Below are 14932 nucleotides of genomic sequence, written 5' to 3'. Positions count from 1 at the left end.
CGAGGCCCCTTCCAGCTGTAAGTCAATTCTGGGAGTTGACGTCCACACGTCTTAAAGCTGCCAAGTCTGAAAAATACTATGCTAAGATCAGTCTTTCTCAACCTTGGCAACTTTCTGATGTCTGGACTTGGCTGGCTGGAGAATCGAGTCCAGACATTTGATTAAGGAGAGAAGCAACCTGGAACTAAGGAGAAACTTCTTGGCAGTGAGAACAATTAACCAGTGGAACTACCTGCCTCCAGAAGTTGTGGGCGCTCCAATTTGGGAGATCTTTAAGAAGACTCTGGACAAGCCCATCTTTCTTTCTTATTTCTATAGATGCCAATCCCATCAAATGACTTTGGGAGGCTCACAATTCAAAACATATTTTTCAGTTAAAATTCTAAAAAACATTTTAAACAGTAGAATCAGTAAAAAAACATTAAAACAGGAAAATCCCAGTAATTTTTGCACTTTAGAGTGCAAAGCTTTAGAATAGAATAGAATAGAATAGAATAGAACGGAACGGAACGGAAAGAAACGGAACGGAACAGAACAGAACAGAACAGAACAGAACAGAATAGAATAGTTGGAAGAGACCTTGGAGGTCTTCTAGTCCAACCCCCTGATCAGGCAGGAACCTCTATACAATTTCAGACAAATGTCTGTCTAGTCACTTCTTAAAAACCTCCAGTGTTGGAACACTCATAACTTATGGAGGCAAGTTGTTCCACTGGCTAATTGTTCTCACTGTCAGGAAATTCTTCCTAAATTCCAGGTTGCTTCTCTCCTTGATTAGTTTCCATCCGTTGCTTCTTGTCCTGCCTTCGGGTGCTTTGGAGAATAGGTGGACCCCCCCTCTTCTTTGTGGGACCCCCTCAAATACTGGAAGACTGCTATCATGTCCCCCCCAAATCCTTCTTTTCTGTAGATTGGCCAAACCCAAATCCTGCAACCATTCTTCATATATTTTTTTTGTCTTCCAGGCCTTTAATCATCTTAGTTGCTCTTCTCTGCACTTTTTCCAAAATCTCAACATCTTTTTTTTTGTAACGTGGTGACCAAAATTGGATGGTGTATTTCAGGCACGGCCTTACTAAGGCTTTATAAAGCGGTACTAGTACTTCATGCCATTCTGATTCTGTGCCTCTGTTTAACTAGTGAAATCCCGCATTCTCCCAACTTTGCTGTTGCAATTTGCAAATAAGAATATTATAATCTGCCAAAGGAGCCTCTGTTTATGAACAAATGGTACAAGAATCGATTATAAAACAGATGTTTGCAAAGTCTTTACACGCTAGGCGAAACTGCACACACCGCAGAACATAGGTCTGGAAAAGATAAATCAAAAGGCTTAATAAGGGTGGCACTGTTTTACAGTGGTTCTCCTCCTACCTCCTGGGTCGTTCGCAGTCGGTGTTGGAAGGAGGGCAGAGGTCGGCCTCGAGGCCTCTCGTTTGTGGAGTCCCTCAGGGGTCGGTCCTCTCGCCCCTCCTGTTCAACATCTATATGAAGCCGCTGGGTGAGATCATTCATGGTTTTGGGATGGGGTATCATCAGTATGCTGATGATACCCAGCTTTTTATCTCCACCCCAAATCAACCCAGTGATGCCCTCGACGTGATGTCCCATTGCCTGGAGGCGGTTAGGGTCTGGATGGGGAGGAACAGGCTTCGACTTAATCCCGACAAGACCGAGTGGCTGTACATACCGGCATCTCGGGTAATCCAGCCTATTCCATCTTTAACTATGGGGGGTGAGGTGTTACCCCCTGTAGATAGGGCTCGCAACTTGGGTGTCCTCCTTGACTCACAGCTCAGTTTGGAAGATCATAAAGGAGCTGTGACCAGGGGGGCTTTTGCCCAGGTTCGTCTGGTGCGCCAGTTGTGGCCCTTTTTGGACCGAGATGCCCTACGTACAGTCACTCATGCGCTCGTGACCTCTCGAATAGACTACTGCAATGCTCTTTACATGGGGCTGCCCTTGAGGACCACTCGGAGGCTCCAACTGGTGCAGAATGCGGCTGTGCGAGTTGTGATGGGGGTCTCCCAATACTCCCATGTAACACCTCTGCTCCGCGAGCTGCATTGGCTCCCAGTTGCCCTCCGGGTGAGATTCAAGGTGCTGGTGATGACCTACAAAGCCCTAACTGACATGGGTCCAGATTATTTACGGGAGCACCTTCTGCCGGCGTCAACTTCCCATCGTCCTGTGCGCTCCCACAGAGAGGGCCTCCTCAGGGTGCTGTCGGCCAGGGAGTGCCAGCTGGTGGCCCCCAGGGGAAGAGCATTCTCTGTGGGCGTGCCTGCCCTCTGGAATGAGCTCCCTGTTGAGCTCCGGATGGCTCCCAACCTTCGCTCTTTTTGCCGTGACCTGAAAACCTGGTTATTTGAGCTTGCTGGCCTGGACTGAGGGATTGGGATTTTAAATTTTAGAATTTGATTTACTTGGTTGGGGCTAAACTTAATTTAATTTATTTTTAACTTTGTATGCTATGTTTTAACTGCCCTGTACACCGCCCCGAAGTTTACCAAACCTCTATAGGTAGTCCTCGAGTTAAAACTTAGTGCCTGGAGTTGAAGCAGCACTGCAAAAAGTGAGTAATTGTCATCTTTCACACTTATGGCCGTTTCAGCATCCCCATGGTCACATGATTTACATTTGGATGCTCAACAGCTGACTCACATTTATGATGGTTGCAGTGGGTGGTGTCACGATCAAAATCCGTGTGATGGGCAACTGGTTCATATTTGTGATGGTTGCAACGTCCCAGGGTCACGTGCTCAACTTTTGCGACAAAGTTAAGAGGGGGAAACCAATTTCACTTTACAACCATGTTATTCATTTAACAACTGCAGCTGTGATGTGGCAAGAAAGGCTATCAAATGGAGCCAAAACAACCAATGTCTCACTTAGCAACATACATTTTGGGTGCAATGGTGGTCGTGCATTGTGGGGGGCTGCGAAATTGCATGTAGAGTCCACATCTGGAAAATAAATATCAAATCATAACCGTTTTAGCACAAGCATTAATGAATGGTTCTCAAGGTGGAAGAACTCAATGTGACAGTTGCACAGATAAAGATGGACCCACAATTCACATATCCCCCCCACACACAGAGTTAGTCACAACGAGTTGATTTTGAATCTCCTGCTTGGGGGGGGGAAAGGCAGGATGGAGAAGAATGCGTTTCTTGGAAGGAGCAAGATAAGACAGAGAAGCTAGATAGAAATCAAACATTTATCTTCTTTGCCCATTAAAACTGTTGCAACCACAGAAAGCCAGGGAACTTTCCAGAAACAGGAGATACAAATCAGATCAGCAGTTTGATCAGTGGCCTTCATGCAGTGGTAGAGGGTCCCTTTCCCCAGCATAAGAAGACAAAGAGAGAGAGATTTTAAAAAAGGATTATCTTATTTAAGCGAAAAATGTTGCTGTCTGAAGATATCGAGAGATCAGGTAGCAATTTCCTTGAAGGAGTCAGTTAAATGCGGTGGGAGGTGTGAATTTTTGGGCTGCGTGCCTTGGTATAAAAGGGCTGCCTGCCTTTTGGTTTCACAACTGCCTCTTTGCCTTCCGTAGGACAGCCCTGCTTGAGGTGAGGTCTCCGTTTTCTTGCTAAAGTCCCCTCTGTGTAGTTCTTACAAAAAAGCCACGCTTTATTTCTCCAGTAGGAATTGGAATGGAATGGAATGGAATGGAATGGAATGGAATGGAATAGAATAGAATAGAATAGAATAGAATAGAATAGAATAGAATAGAATAGAATAGAATAGAATAGAATAGAATAGAATAGAATAGAATGGAATGGAATGGAATGGAATGGGATAGGATAGGATATGGAATGCAATAGCAATAGAATAATATACTGGACTGCAATAGAGTAGAATGGAATGGAATGGAATGGAATGGAATGGAATGGAATAGAATAGAATAGAATAGAATAGAATAGAATAGAATAGAATAGAATAGAATAGAATAGAATAGAATAGAATAGAATGGGGTAGGATAGGATAGGATAGGATAGGATAGGATAGGATAGGATATGGAATGTAATAGCAATAGAATAATTTACTGGATTGAAATAGAGTAGAGTAGAATAGAATAGAGTAGAACAGAACAGAACAGAACAAGACCTTGGAGGTCTTCTAGTCCAACCCCTTGTTTAGGTGGGAAACCTTATACCATTTCAGACAAATGGTTGTACAATCTCTTCTTTAAAACTTCCAGTGGTGGAGCATCCACAACTTCTGGAGGCAAGTTGTTCCACTGGTTAATTGTTCTCACTGTCAGGAAGTTTCTCCTTAGTTCCGGGTTGCTTCTCTCCTCGATTACTTTCCATCCGTTGCTTCTTGTCCTGCCTTCAGGCACTTTGGAGAATATCTTGACCCCCTTTTCTTTGTGGTAGCCCCTCAAATATTGGAAGACTGCTATCATGTCCTTCTCTTCATTAAACTGGACATACCCAATTCCAATTAGAGTCCAATTAGACTTGACCAGGGGTAGGCAATTCTGGGAGTTGAAGTCCATGAGTCATAAAAGAGCCGAGGTTGCCTACCCCTGGACTAGACTCTCCAAATATTTCCAGGGTTCTCATCTGGTCCGTGTATGTATTGGCAGTCGTTTATATAGAATTGTCTTATCCTTCAAAGTCAGGGATGGGGACACTGTAGCCAACTATTTCTTGCTGACCTGCAACTGCTAGCCTGCATGTCCCATCGTTACTGTTCTTTGAGTTCTTCAATGCTCTTCCTTCTCCTAGAGAAAGACAATGTTGTCCACCTGGCTGCTAGCCTTGGCCTATTTGGTGGCCCTGAGGACCTTGTCCACAGCTCTGGATCCGACCCTGGAGGGGACATGGAGAGAGTGGAAAGCCACTCACAGTAAGGAATACGCCCTGGTGAGTTTGCCCCACTGGAACTCAAATCAATCTCTCCTTAATTAGTTTCCATCTATCGTTTCTTGTCCTGTCTTCTGGTGCTTTGGAGAATAGAATTACAGAATAACAGAGCTGGAAGGGACCTTGGAGGTCTCCTAGTCCAGCCCCCTGCTCAAGCAGGAGATGCTCTACCATTTCAGACAGGTCCTTTCCTAAAAGCTTCCGGTGATGGAGCACACACAACTTCTGGAGGCAAGCTGTTCCACGGGTGAATTGTCTTCACCGTTGGGAAGTTTCTCCTTAATTCCAGGTTGCTTCTCTCCTTGACTGGTTTCCATCCATTGTCTCAAAGATGCTTTTTCAGGAGGCAGTTGGACTTCCTTGTTCTTCTCTGAAGGCGTTTCACTTCTCCTCCAAGAAGCTTCTTCAGCTCCCAAGCTTCCTGGAGGAGAAGCGAAATGTCTTCAAAGAAAAACAAGGAAGTCCATCTCTGTTGTGAAAAAGCTTCTTTGGGACAACTGTGACCTGGAGGACTGAGAATCTGCACAGATGTTTCCAACCATTGTTTCTTGTCTTGCCTTCTGGTGCTCTGGAAAAATAAGTTGACCCCCTCCTCTTCTTTGTGGTGATCCCTCAAATACTGGAACGCTGCTGTCATGTCTCCCCAAATCTTTCTTTTCTCTAGACTGGCCAAACCCAAATCCTTCAAACGTTCTTCATACGTTTTAGTCTCCAGACCCCTGATCACCTTAGTTGCAATTCTCTGAATTTTTTCCAAAGTCTCAACATCTTTTTCTGTGATATGGTGACCAAAATTGGCTGCAGTATTCCAGGTGTGGTCTTACTTATAAAGCGGTACTGACACTTTGCGTGATCTTGATTCTATGCCTCTGTTTATACAAGCCAGGATTGTATTAGCTTTGGGGGCTGCTCTGCACATGGCTGACTCATGGTCAAGTGATCGTCCACTAGGATTCCAAGGACCCTCTCACAGTTGCTGTTTTTCAGCCAGGTCTCGCCTAATCGGCGCTTGTACCTATGTTTTTCCCCGCCTAAGTGTAAACCTTAGCTTTTCTCCCCATTGAAACTCATTTTGTTGGACAGGGCCCATGGTTCAAGTTGGTCAAGATCTTTTTGGATCCTTGTCTTCTGGGCTGTGGGCTATTCCTTAGTGTCACCTGCAAATTTGTGGAAGGGAGGAACCCTCATTCTAGGCCTGCTAGGTGTCACTGGGTGTTGACCGTCTTAATGTTGGCTTCCCAGCAGGGGGAAGAATCCTTTCGGAGAGCTGTTTGGGAGGATAATCTGAAGATGATCCAAGAGCATAACAGCCAGGCTGACCGGGGAAAACACACCTACAAGCTCGGGATGAATCACTTTGGTGACTTGGTATGTGTGGATCAATGCTAGTTTTATTTATTCAATAAGACATAGATGTTTGTTTGCTGTCGTCCCCCCGCACTCCCGCCATCTCAAGTCAATGACTCTGGGCAATTCATTAATTCAATTAATTGATTATCATCCCGTCATCCCCCCTTATTTGCAAATAATTTAAGGTGGTGAACGTCCCCAGGATAAATTTCTCCTCCCATTTTCCCAACAACAACCTTGTGAGGCGGGTTGTGCTGAGGGAGACGGACTGACCGAAAGTCACCCAGCAGACTTTGATGCCTAAGGCGGGACTAGAACTCATAGTCTCCTGGTGATTGGCCCAAAGTCACTCAGCTGGCATTTATTTATTATTTATTTATTTATTAGTTTAATTTATATACCGCCCTATTCCCAAAGGAGAGACGCGGTGGCTCAGTGGGTTAGGACACTGAGCTTGTCGATCAGAAGGTCGGCAGTTTGGCGGGTCGAATCCCGAGTGCCGTGTAACAGAGTGAGCGCCTGTTACTCATCCCAGCTTCTGCCAACCTAGCAGTTCGAAAGCACGTAAAAATGCAAGTAGAAAAATAGGGACCACTCCGGTGGGAAGGTAACAGCGTTCTGTGCGCCTTTGGCGTCTAGTCATGCCGGCCACATGACCACGGAGACGTCCTCGGACAAGCGCTGGCTCTTCGGCTTTGAAACGGAGATGAGCACCGGCCCCTAGAGTCGGAAACGACTAGCACGCATGTGCGGGGGAACCTTTACCTTTTTACCTTATTCCCAAAGGACTCAGGGCGGTTCACAGGGCAGTTAAAACAGTACAAAAAGAGAATAAAATGGAATTAAATTAGTACAAGCCCACGATTCATAATAACAATAAAATTAAAATTTTAAAATTAATTTAATATGATTTAATTAAAATACTTTAAAATTTAAAATCCCTCAGTCCAGGCCAGACAATTCGAACAACCAGGTTTTTAAGTCCTGGCGAAATGAGCGAAGGTCGGGGGCAGTCGAAAGCTCCATCGGCAGTTCGTTCCAAAGGGCGGGCGCACTCACAGAGAATGCCCTCCCCCTATGCCTAAGGTGGGACTAGAACTCCCAGTCTCCTAGTGATTGACCCAAATTCACCCAGCTGGCTTTCATGCCTAATATGGAACTAGAACCTACTGTCTCCTGGTGATTGGCCCAAAGTCACCAAGCTGGCTTTCATACCTAATATGGAACTAGAACTCACTGTCTCCTAGTGATTGGCCCAAGGTCACCCAGCTGACTTTCATAGCTAAGGTGGGACTGGAACTCACTGTCTCCTGGTGATTGGCCCAAAGTCACCCAGCTGGCTTTCATACCTAATATGGAACTAGAACTCACTGTCTCCTAGTGATTGGCCCAAGGTCACCCAGCTGACTTTCATAGCTAAGGTGGGACTGGAACTCACTGTCTACTGGTGATTGGCCCAAAGTCTTCAAGTTGGTTTTCATGCTTAAGGCGGGACTAGAACTGACAGTTTTCTTCTTTCTGGCCCAGTGCCTTAACCACTAGGCCAGACTGCCTCCAGTAACTGATGTTTGATCTTCATATTCTTTGCAACCCTCAGACTCATGAAGAGATTAACCAGAAGCTGAAATGTTTGCTTCCTGACGTGGATCATGCAACTCGAAAGGACGTGGTCACCTTCCAATCCTCCAAAGACCTGCAGATTCCAACTGGGGTGGACTGGCGAGCCAAAGGTGCCGTGACTGAAGTCAAAGATCAGGTGGGTGCTGAAGAGCCTCTGTGTGTGTGTATGTGTTTGTGTGCTTCTCTCTCTCTCTCTCTCTCTCTCTCTCTCTCTCTCTCTCTCTCTCTCTCTCTCTGTGTGTGTGTGTGTGTGTGTGTGTGTGTGTGTGTGTGTGAGACCAGCCAGGAACGGAGGACAGATGCAGAGGGGCTTTTAAGGAAAAGGAGAGGGGGTATGATCTGCCCATTTGCAGTTCAAGTCAGAATTTAGTGGACTTGTGAAATCTTGCAGACAAAGCTAAATTCTTTCCTCCTTTAACTGCATTTTTGAAGCTCCAATTTTGTCACAGCTCATGTATATCAAGAGAGAACAAACCCCACATTCCCTTCTAGCACTGATGATATTACCTAGTTGGGTAATGAGATGTTTGCAAAAAACAGCCAAGCTCAGAGAGTACTAAGGACTCCACAGTCCTCCTCCTCCTCCTTCTCCTCCTCCTCCTCCTCCTCCTCATCATCATCATCATCATCCTCCCTGCAATCCCTAGTTGGGTCATGAAATGTCTGCAAAAAACAGCCAAGCTCAGAGAGCACCAACACTCCACAGGCTTATTCCTTTTTCCTCCTCCTCCTCCTCCTCCTCCTCCTCATCATCATCATCATCCCTGCAATCTCCACTCTAGCACTGATGATGTTCCCTAATTGGGTCATGAAATGTCTGCAAAAAACAGCCAGGCTCAGAGAGCACCAAGACTCCACAGTCCTCCTCCTCCTCCTCCACCCTCCCTCCCTCCATCCTCCCCTCCCTCCCTCCCTCCTGCAATCCCCACTCTAGCACTGATGATGTTACCTAGCTAGGTAATGAAACATCTCCAAGAACCCAACTAGGCTTAGAGAGCAGCAAGGACCCCACAGTTCAACCCTGAGCTACAAAATATTCTTTTCTGTTGTAACTTATATTTTGCCCAGCTGCCTACTACCAAGAACTGAAAACAAGTAACTTGCTAAAGGGACATATGTCGAGTTTTCCCTTGCTTGGTGAATCACTGCAGCTTTCTTTTTTTACCCAGGGCGATTGTGGCTCCTGCTGGTCCTTCAGTGCCACCGGCGCTCTGGAAGGCATGCATTTCAAGAAGACGGAGAAGCTGGTCTCGCTGAGCGAACAAAATCTTATCGACTGTTCCAGCGAACAGGGGAATCACGGGTGCATGGGTGGACTTATGCCAGATGCTTTTACCTATGTGCAGAAGGAAGGAGGGATCAACTCAGAGAAAAGCTACCCATATGATGGAATGGTAATTCTCTGTGTGTTCCTGTGCATTCTTCAAACTATAGTTGGGTTGGGTTGAATAGAGTGCTGTGGAATAGAGTAGAGTAGAGTAGAGTAGAGTAGAGTAGAGTAGAGTAGAGTAGAGTAGAGTAGAGTAGAGTAGAGTAGAGTAGAGTAGAATAGAATAGAATAGAATAGAATAGAATAGAATAGAATAGAATAGAATAGAATAGAGTAGAGTAGAATACAGTAGAGTACAGTAGAGTAGAATAGAATAGAACAGAACAGAACAGAATAGAATATAGAATAGAACAGAACAGAACAGAACAGAATAGAACAGAACAGAACAGAACAAAACAGAACAGAACAGAGTAGAACAGAACAGAACAGAAAAGAATAGAATACGGAATGGAATAGAATAGCAATTGAGGATAAGATAGAATAGAATAGAACAGAATAGAATAGTTGGAAGGGACCTTGGTGGTCTTCTAGTCCAACCCCCTGCTCAGGCAGGAAACCCTATTTTTTGGGTCTAACTATGATTACTCTTTTATTTTTCTTCAGGACGATTATAGTTGTCGCTATGAAGCTGAGAATTCTGTTACTAAGTGTTCCACAATAGGAGTCATCTTGCCAGGAGACGAAAAGGGCCTTCTGCAGGCAGTGGCCGCCGTTGGCCCAATTTCTGTCGGAGTGGATGCCCGGAGTTCAGAGTTTCATTTTTACAAGTCAGGTAAGGTTCCTGTGGAATAAGAAAGGGGCCCCTTGCATTTGAACTTTGAATGTTCCTATGATCAGCTTGATTGGAAGAATAGAATAGAATAATAGAATAGAATAGAATAGGATAGGATAGGATAGAATAGAATAGAATAGAATAGAATAGAATAGAATAGAATAGAATAGAATGGAATGGAATGGAATGGAATGGAATGGAATGGAATGGAATGGAATGGAATAACAGAGTTGGAAGGGACTTTGGAGGTCTTCTAGAGCAACCTCTTGCTCAGGCAGGAAATCCTGTACCATTTCAGACAAATGGCTGTCCCGGCTCTTCTTAAAAACTTCCAGTGTGGAAGCATTCACCGCTTCTGGAGGCAGGTTGTTCCACTGGTTAATTGTTCTCACTGTCAGGAAGTTTCTCCTTAGTTCTAGGTTGCTTCTCTCCTTGATTAGTTTCCATCCGTTGCTTCTTGTCCTGCTTTCAGGTGCTTTGGAGAATAGCTTGACTCCCTCCTCTTTGTGGCAGCCCTTGAGATATTGGAAGACTGCTATCATGTCACCCCTGGTCCTTCTCTTCATTAAACTAGACATACCCAATTCCAGCAACCGTTCCTTATATGTTTTAGCCTCCAGCCCCCTGATCATCTTTGTTGTTCTTCTCTGGATTCTTTCTAGACTCTCAACATCTTGTTTACATTGTGGCGACCAAAACTGGATGCAGGATTCCAAATGTGGCCTTACCAAGGCCTTGTAAAGTTGTATGAACACTTCATGTGAACTTGATTCCATCCCTCTGTTAATGCAGCTTAGCACCGTGTTGGCTTTTTTGGCAGCTGCAGCACACTGCTGGCTCATTTTAAGGGATTGTCCACTAGGACTCTGACATCCCTCTCACAGTTACTGCTATTGAGCAAGGTACCCCCTGCACCAGTGATGGCGAACCTTTTAGAGACCAAGTGCCCAAACCACAACCCCAAACCCACTTATTTATTGCAAAGTGGCAGGGTCACATCAGCATTGTAGTGGCTTTGGGGGGGGGCAAAGAAGCACCTCTGAGTACCACCTCTGGCATGCAAAACCCGGGGGTGCAAAAATGGGCCATAGTGCTGCAAGGTGCAAAAATGGCCACCGCCGCGCCATGGGATGCAGATACAAGGCACTGCACCACACAATGACAGGGCAGGGCTAATGAGTATCACGCAGGCACTAGCCTTGCCCCTTTTGCAGTGTGTGCGTGCTCGTGGCCCCATGCACGCATGTAAAATGCTTCTCCCTCTCTTCCAGTCCACCAATTGACTATGGTCTACTCGAGCTTGCTAGTTGGCCGTTTCGTCTCCTTTGTGCTGGGCGGGGCTCCTGCTCCGGGTGGTGGTGGTGGCTTGATGGTGGTGCATGTGGCAACAGAGAGGGTTCTGAGTGCCGCCTCTGGCATGCGTGTCATAGGTTTGCCACCACTGATCTACACTGTACCTGTGCATTTGGTTTTTCTTGCTCAAATGTAGAACTGTACTTTTTTCACCATGATACCCAACTCCATGGAGGGGCAGCCCTCAGCTTGAGTGTGGAGATGGTATATTATTCCAGGTAGGAAGACACATCTTTACTTGGAAAAGATCTGAATGGCTCTAGGTAAAAGCTTCTTCCGGCCTGCCTGTTTTGCAGAAGAGGTGGTCCCATTAAAAAGAGCAAAATTCGAGGACGGAGTGATGTTCCTGGCTGTCCTTTTGGGAATCCAGATGACCTTGGCTGTGGTTTGTTCTCCAAGCTTGTTTCAATATGATTCCTGAATGTTTTATTCCCAAACTCGGTAACACCAGCAGCATAATTTAATTCTACGACCCTCCTTAGCTCAGAAGCGTCTCGTTTTGACTCTGTGCTCAATTGTCTGGAGCTACAGTTGAATTCCGAGCAGCTGATTGGTTCTGTTGTTGATTGGCACTTCGAATTCTCCCGGCTGGCTCAGGAATTCTGGGAGTTGAAGTTCACGAATCATGAAAGAGCCAAGGTTGCCTACCCCTGATCTAGATCCATGTTAACTGCTCCTTTGGTGGAATATCAGGCCTCAGTAAGTTGACGCCCGTATCATTTCAAAATAATAGGAAATGCCTGCAGCTCCTGGTGATGGTGTTACCTAGTTTGCTAATGAAACGTTCAATAGTTATATTAAAAGAAGCCTGGAGAAACAAACCACAGCCAAAATCTAAAATGCCGAGCTACAAGCGTTTCCTATTATTTCAAAATCCGGATGATCTGGCAAAGAAGCACGGAGCTTTCACTTTACCGAACAATTTCTCCTCCTCTTTCTCTAGGTATCTTCAAAAACCCCTGGCTTGGAGACCCCCACTTGACTCATGCTATGCTGGTGGTTGGATATAACAGCACCAAGTACTGGATTGTGAAGAACAGGTGAGTGAAGAGAAGGGGATGCTGGCAGGAGGGTAACTAAAGGGCAACTTCTACTATTCCTGAGTGTCACAATCTTGGCGACTAGAAAGAGGGCAGAGAAGAGCAACAAAGATGATCAGGGGACTGGAGGCTAAAACATATAAAGAACAGTTTCCAGAATTGGGTCTCTCTAGTTTAATGAAGAGAAGGACCAGGGGGGACATGATAGCAGCCTTCCAGTATCTCAGGGGCTGCCCCAAAGAAGAGGGAGTCAAGCTATTCCCCAAAGCACCTGACAAGAAGCAACAGATGGAAACTAATCAAGCAACCTGGAGAAATTTCCTGAAAGTGAGAACAATTAACAAGTGGAACAACTTGCCTCCAGGAGTTGTGGGTGCTCCAACACTGGAAGTTTTTAAGAAGAGATTGGAGAATCATTTGTCTCAGATGGTATAGGGTTTGCTACCTGAGCAGGGGGTTGGGCTAGATGATCTTCAAGGTCCCTTCCAACTCTGCTATTCTATTCTATTCTATTCTATTCTATTCTATTCTATTCTATTCTATTCTATTCTATTCTATTCTATTCTATTCTATTCTATTCTATTCTATTCTATTCTATTCTATTCTATTCCACTCCACTCCTTTCCATTCCATTCCACTCCACTCCACTCCACTCCACTCCACTCCACTCCACTCCACTCCACTCCACTCCACTCCACTCCATTCTATTCCATTCCATTCCATTCCATTCCATTCCATTCCATTCCAGAGTGTCTCAGTCTTGGCCACTTGAAGACACATGGACTACAACTCCCAGAATTCCACAGCCAGCATGATTCCCTACTCCAGCAGTCCCCAACCTTTCTAGCCGCGTGAACCGGCAGCAGAAGCAGCAAGGTGGGGAATGGTTTCGCACATGCAACCTAGTTCCCGTGCATGCACACATAAATGTTTCATGTGCTCATCCGCTGCTTGCGTGGCCCAGTTCCCAACAGGCCCTGCCCTACATGGTTTTGAAATAAATAAATCTCTTGCATGCTTCCCTTCACAGTTGGTCTCACTTTTGGGGGGACAACGGATACATGCTCTTGGAACAAGGATCCAATCAATGTGGCATCACCAACATGGCTTCCTACCCCATTCCATAACCAGCCAAGTGTACCATTTGAGAAGCAGGACCAAAAAAGCTAACTGCGGCACTGGAAGCTTCTGGAGAGCCAGAAATATAAATATAAATATAAACACACACACACACACACACACACAAATGCTAAAGCCAATAAATGCTTTTACGCAATGCTATGTAGCCTGGCACTTGAACTGTTTTACGGTGTATGTGAGTTGAATGGGCACCACGGTGGTATAAATGCTGGCACGTTTCCTGAGGGAATTCAGAATGTTTGAGGCTTCTAGGCTGTTAAAAACATATAAGTGTTTGAAGGTATATCATTATGTTCAAAGAAAAATCTTCATCAGGGTGCAGTCCAAGGCGGGAATAAACAAAATGGAGACTGCTTTAAGAAAGAAGTTTTTGTCTATTGAGCTGCCAGAAACTTCAGTAATAGCAGCGTGCTTTTGGGGTGGCTGACCACATGGTGCTGGGAGTGGCGGGTTTTTATACCTTCTTGGGCTTTTGTCTTTGGAGTTGTTCCTGTTCCTGTGGCATGAACTTTGACCTGGGGTTCAGTGTGCCCTGATGGTACTGGGTTAATCCTATTATGTCCTAACGGTCATGTCCTGCTTCCCTGGGGGCTGTGGCTGATGGTTTACTTCTTATATTGTATTTTTTTGAATGAGGGGATGCTGGTTCTAATCCTATCAGTTTTGCTATCAATTTTGCTCCAAGGGATTTCGAAAGATCCTCTCTTGAGTGGATTTATGCAGTCAGTATTTGCTCATGAATGGGGCCTCAGACTTTCTCAGTGGGATTATCAAAGCTGCATTTCTGCAGAGCTGGCCTGCTGAGTTTGTGTCTGGGGCTATTAAGAAAACCTGGGCCCGCTCTCCTTCGGGGAAATATAATATTCTGCCTTTTTAATATCCTCCAAAATATTTCCCTCTGTGTGTGCGTGTGGGGGGCTGACTTCCCACAATTTCATGATATCACTCAAAGGTATAGAACAGGACTTCACACATCTTAATGTTGCCAAGACTGGACACCCCTGTTCTAAACTTTTGAAGTGATTATCACGAAATGGTAATGTTTTAGAGAGCCAATCGAGTGTCATCTTGTTTGGGCAATGAGCCAATCAAATCGCAGTAGGATCCAGTTATTGATGTCATTGTATTGAAGCCGAGAGGACGACATTTGTCAGTGTATTACGTGATCACCATCAAGTCGGTTGGTTTTTTTTGGTGTTCACTTAGTGAGCTTGAAAAACGTAATAAAATTAAAATAATGGTGCAAAGAGTCGACCTGTTGCCCAGAAAGCGATGCCAAATAGTATTATTAAGCGAACAAGGCTACAGTTATAAAGAAATCAGAAGAAAAATGGGTGGAAACTTAACCAAAGGTGGCATCTCTACTGTACACTTTCCCCAAAAGGTTTCCACAATTTTGGCCACTGCTGTAAATCATTTTGTTGGGGGGGGGAAACCCAAATTACAT

At 45.2% G+C, this 14932-nt stretch overlaps 1 protein-coding gene across 2 annotated transcripts; it reads left to right on the top strand.

Annotated features, from left to right (window-relative positions):
• Window positions 1-3410: 3410 nt before the first annotated feature.
• LOC308673622 (cathepsin L2-like) lies at window positions 3411-13618 on the top strand. Of its 2 annotated transcripts, none has more exons than XM_081337462.1 (8): window positions 3411-3439; window positions 4743-4880; window positions 6123-6248; window positions 7828-7986; window positions 9020-9244; window positions 9784-9952; window positions 12249-12345; window positions 13376-13618. In XM_081337462.1, the coding sequence occupies exons 2-8, from the start codon at window positions 4752-4754 to the stop codon at window positions 13470-13472; spliced, it is 1002 nt and encodes a 333-aa protein (XP_081193588.1). In that variant the 5' UTR covers window positions 3411-3439; window positions 4743-4751; the 3' UTR covers window positions 13473-13618. The 2 variants fall into 2 exon arrangements, with proteins under 2 accessions (XP_081193588.1, XP_081193587.1); XM_081337461.1 differs by having other exon boundaries at window positions 3437-3578.
• The last annotated feature ends 1314 nt before the right edge of the window (window positions 13619-14932 follow it).

Source organism: Vipera berus (genome assembly GCF_964194415.1).
Source record: "Vipera berus genome assembly, chromosome: 12".
Taxonomy (NCBI): Eukaryota; Metazoa; Chordata; class Lepidosauria; order Squamata; family Viperidae; genus Vipera; species Vipera berus.
Note: the sequence above shows the minus strand (reverse complement) of the source record. Positions and strands in the feature narration are given on the sequence as shown.

Coding starts and splice junctions, on each gene's coding strand:
- LOC308673622 (XM_081337462.1), top strand. CDS start 4,752: ATGTTGTCCACCTGGCTGCTAGCCTTGGCCTATTTGGTGGCCCTGAGG. Junction 7,987..9,019: donor TGACTGAAGTCAAAGATCAG/GTGGGTGCTGAA, acceptor TTTTTTACCCAG/GGCGATTGTGGCTCCTGCTG. Junction 9,953..12,248: donor GTTTCATTTTTACAAGTCAG/GTAAGGTTCCTG, acceptor CTCTTTCTCTAG/GTATCTTCAAAAACCCCTGG.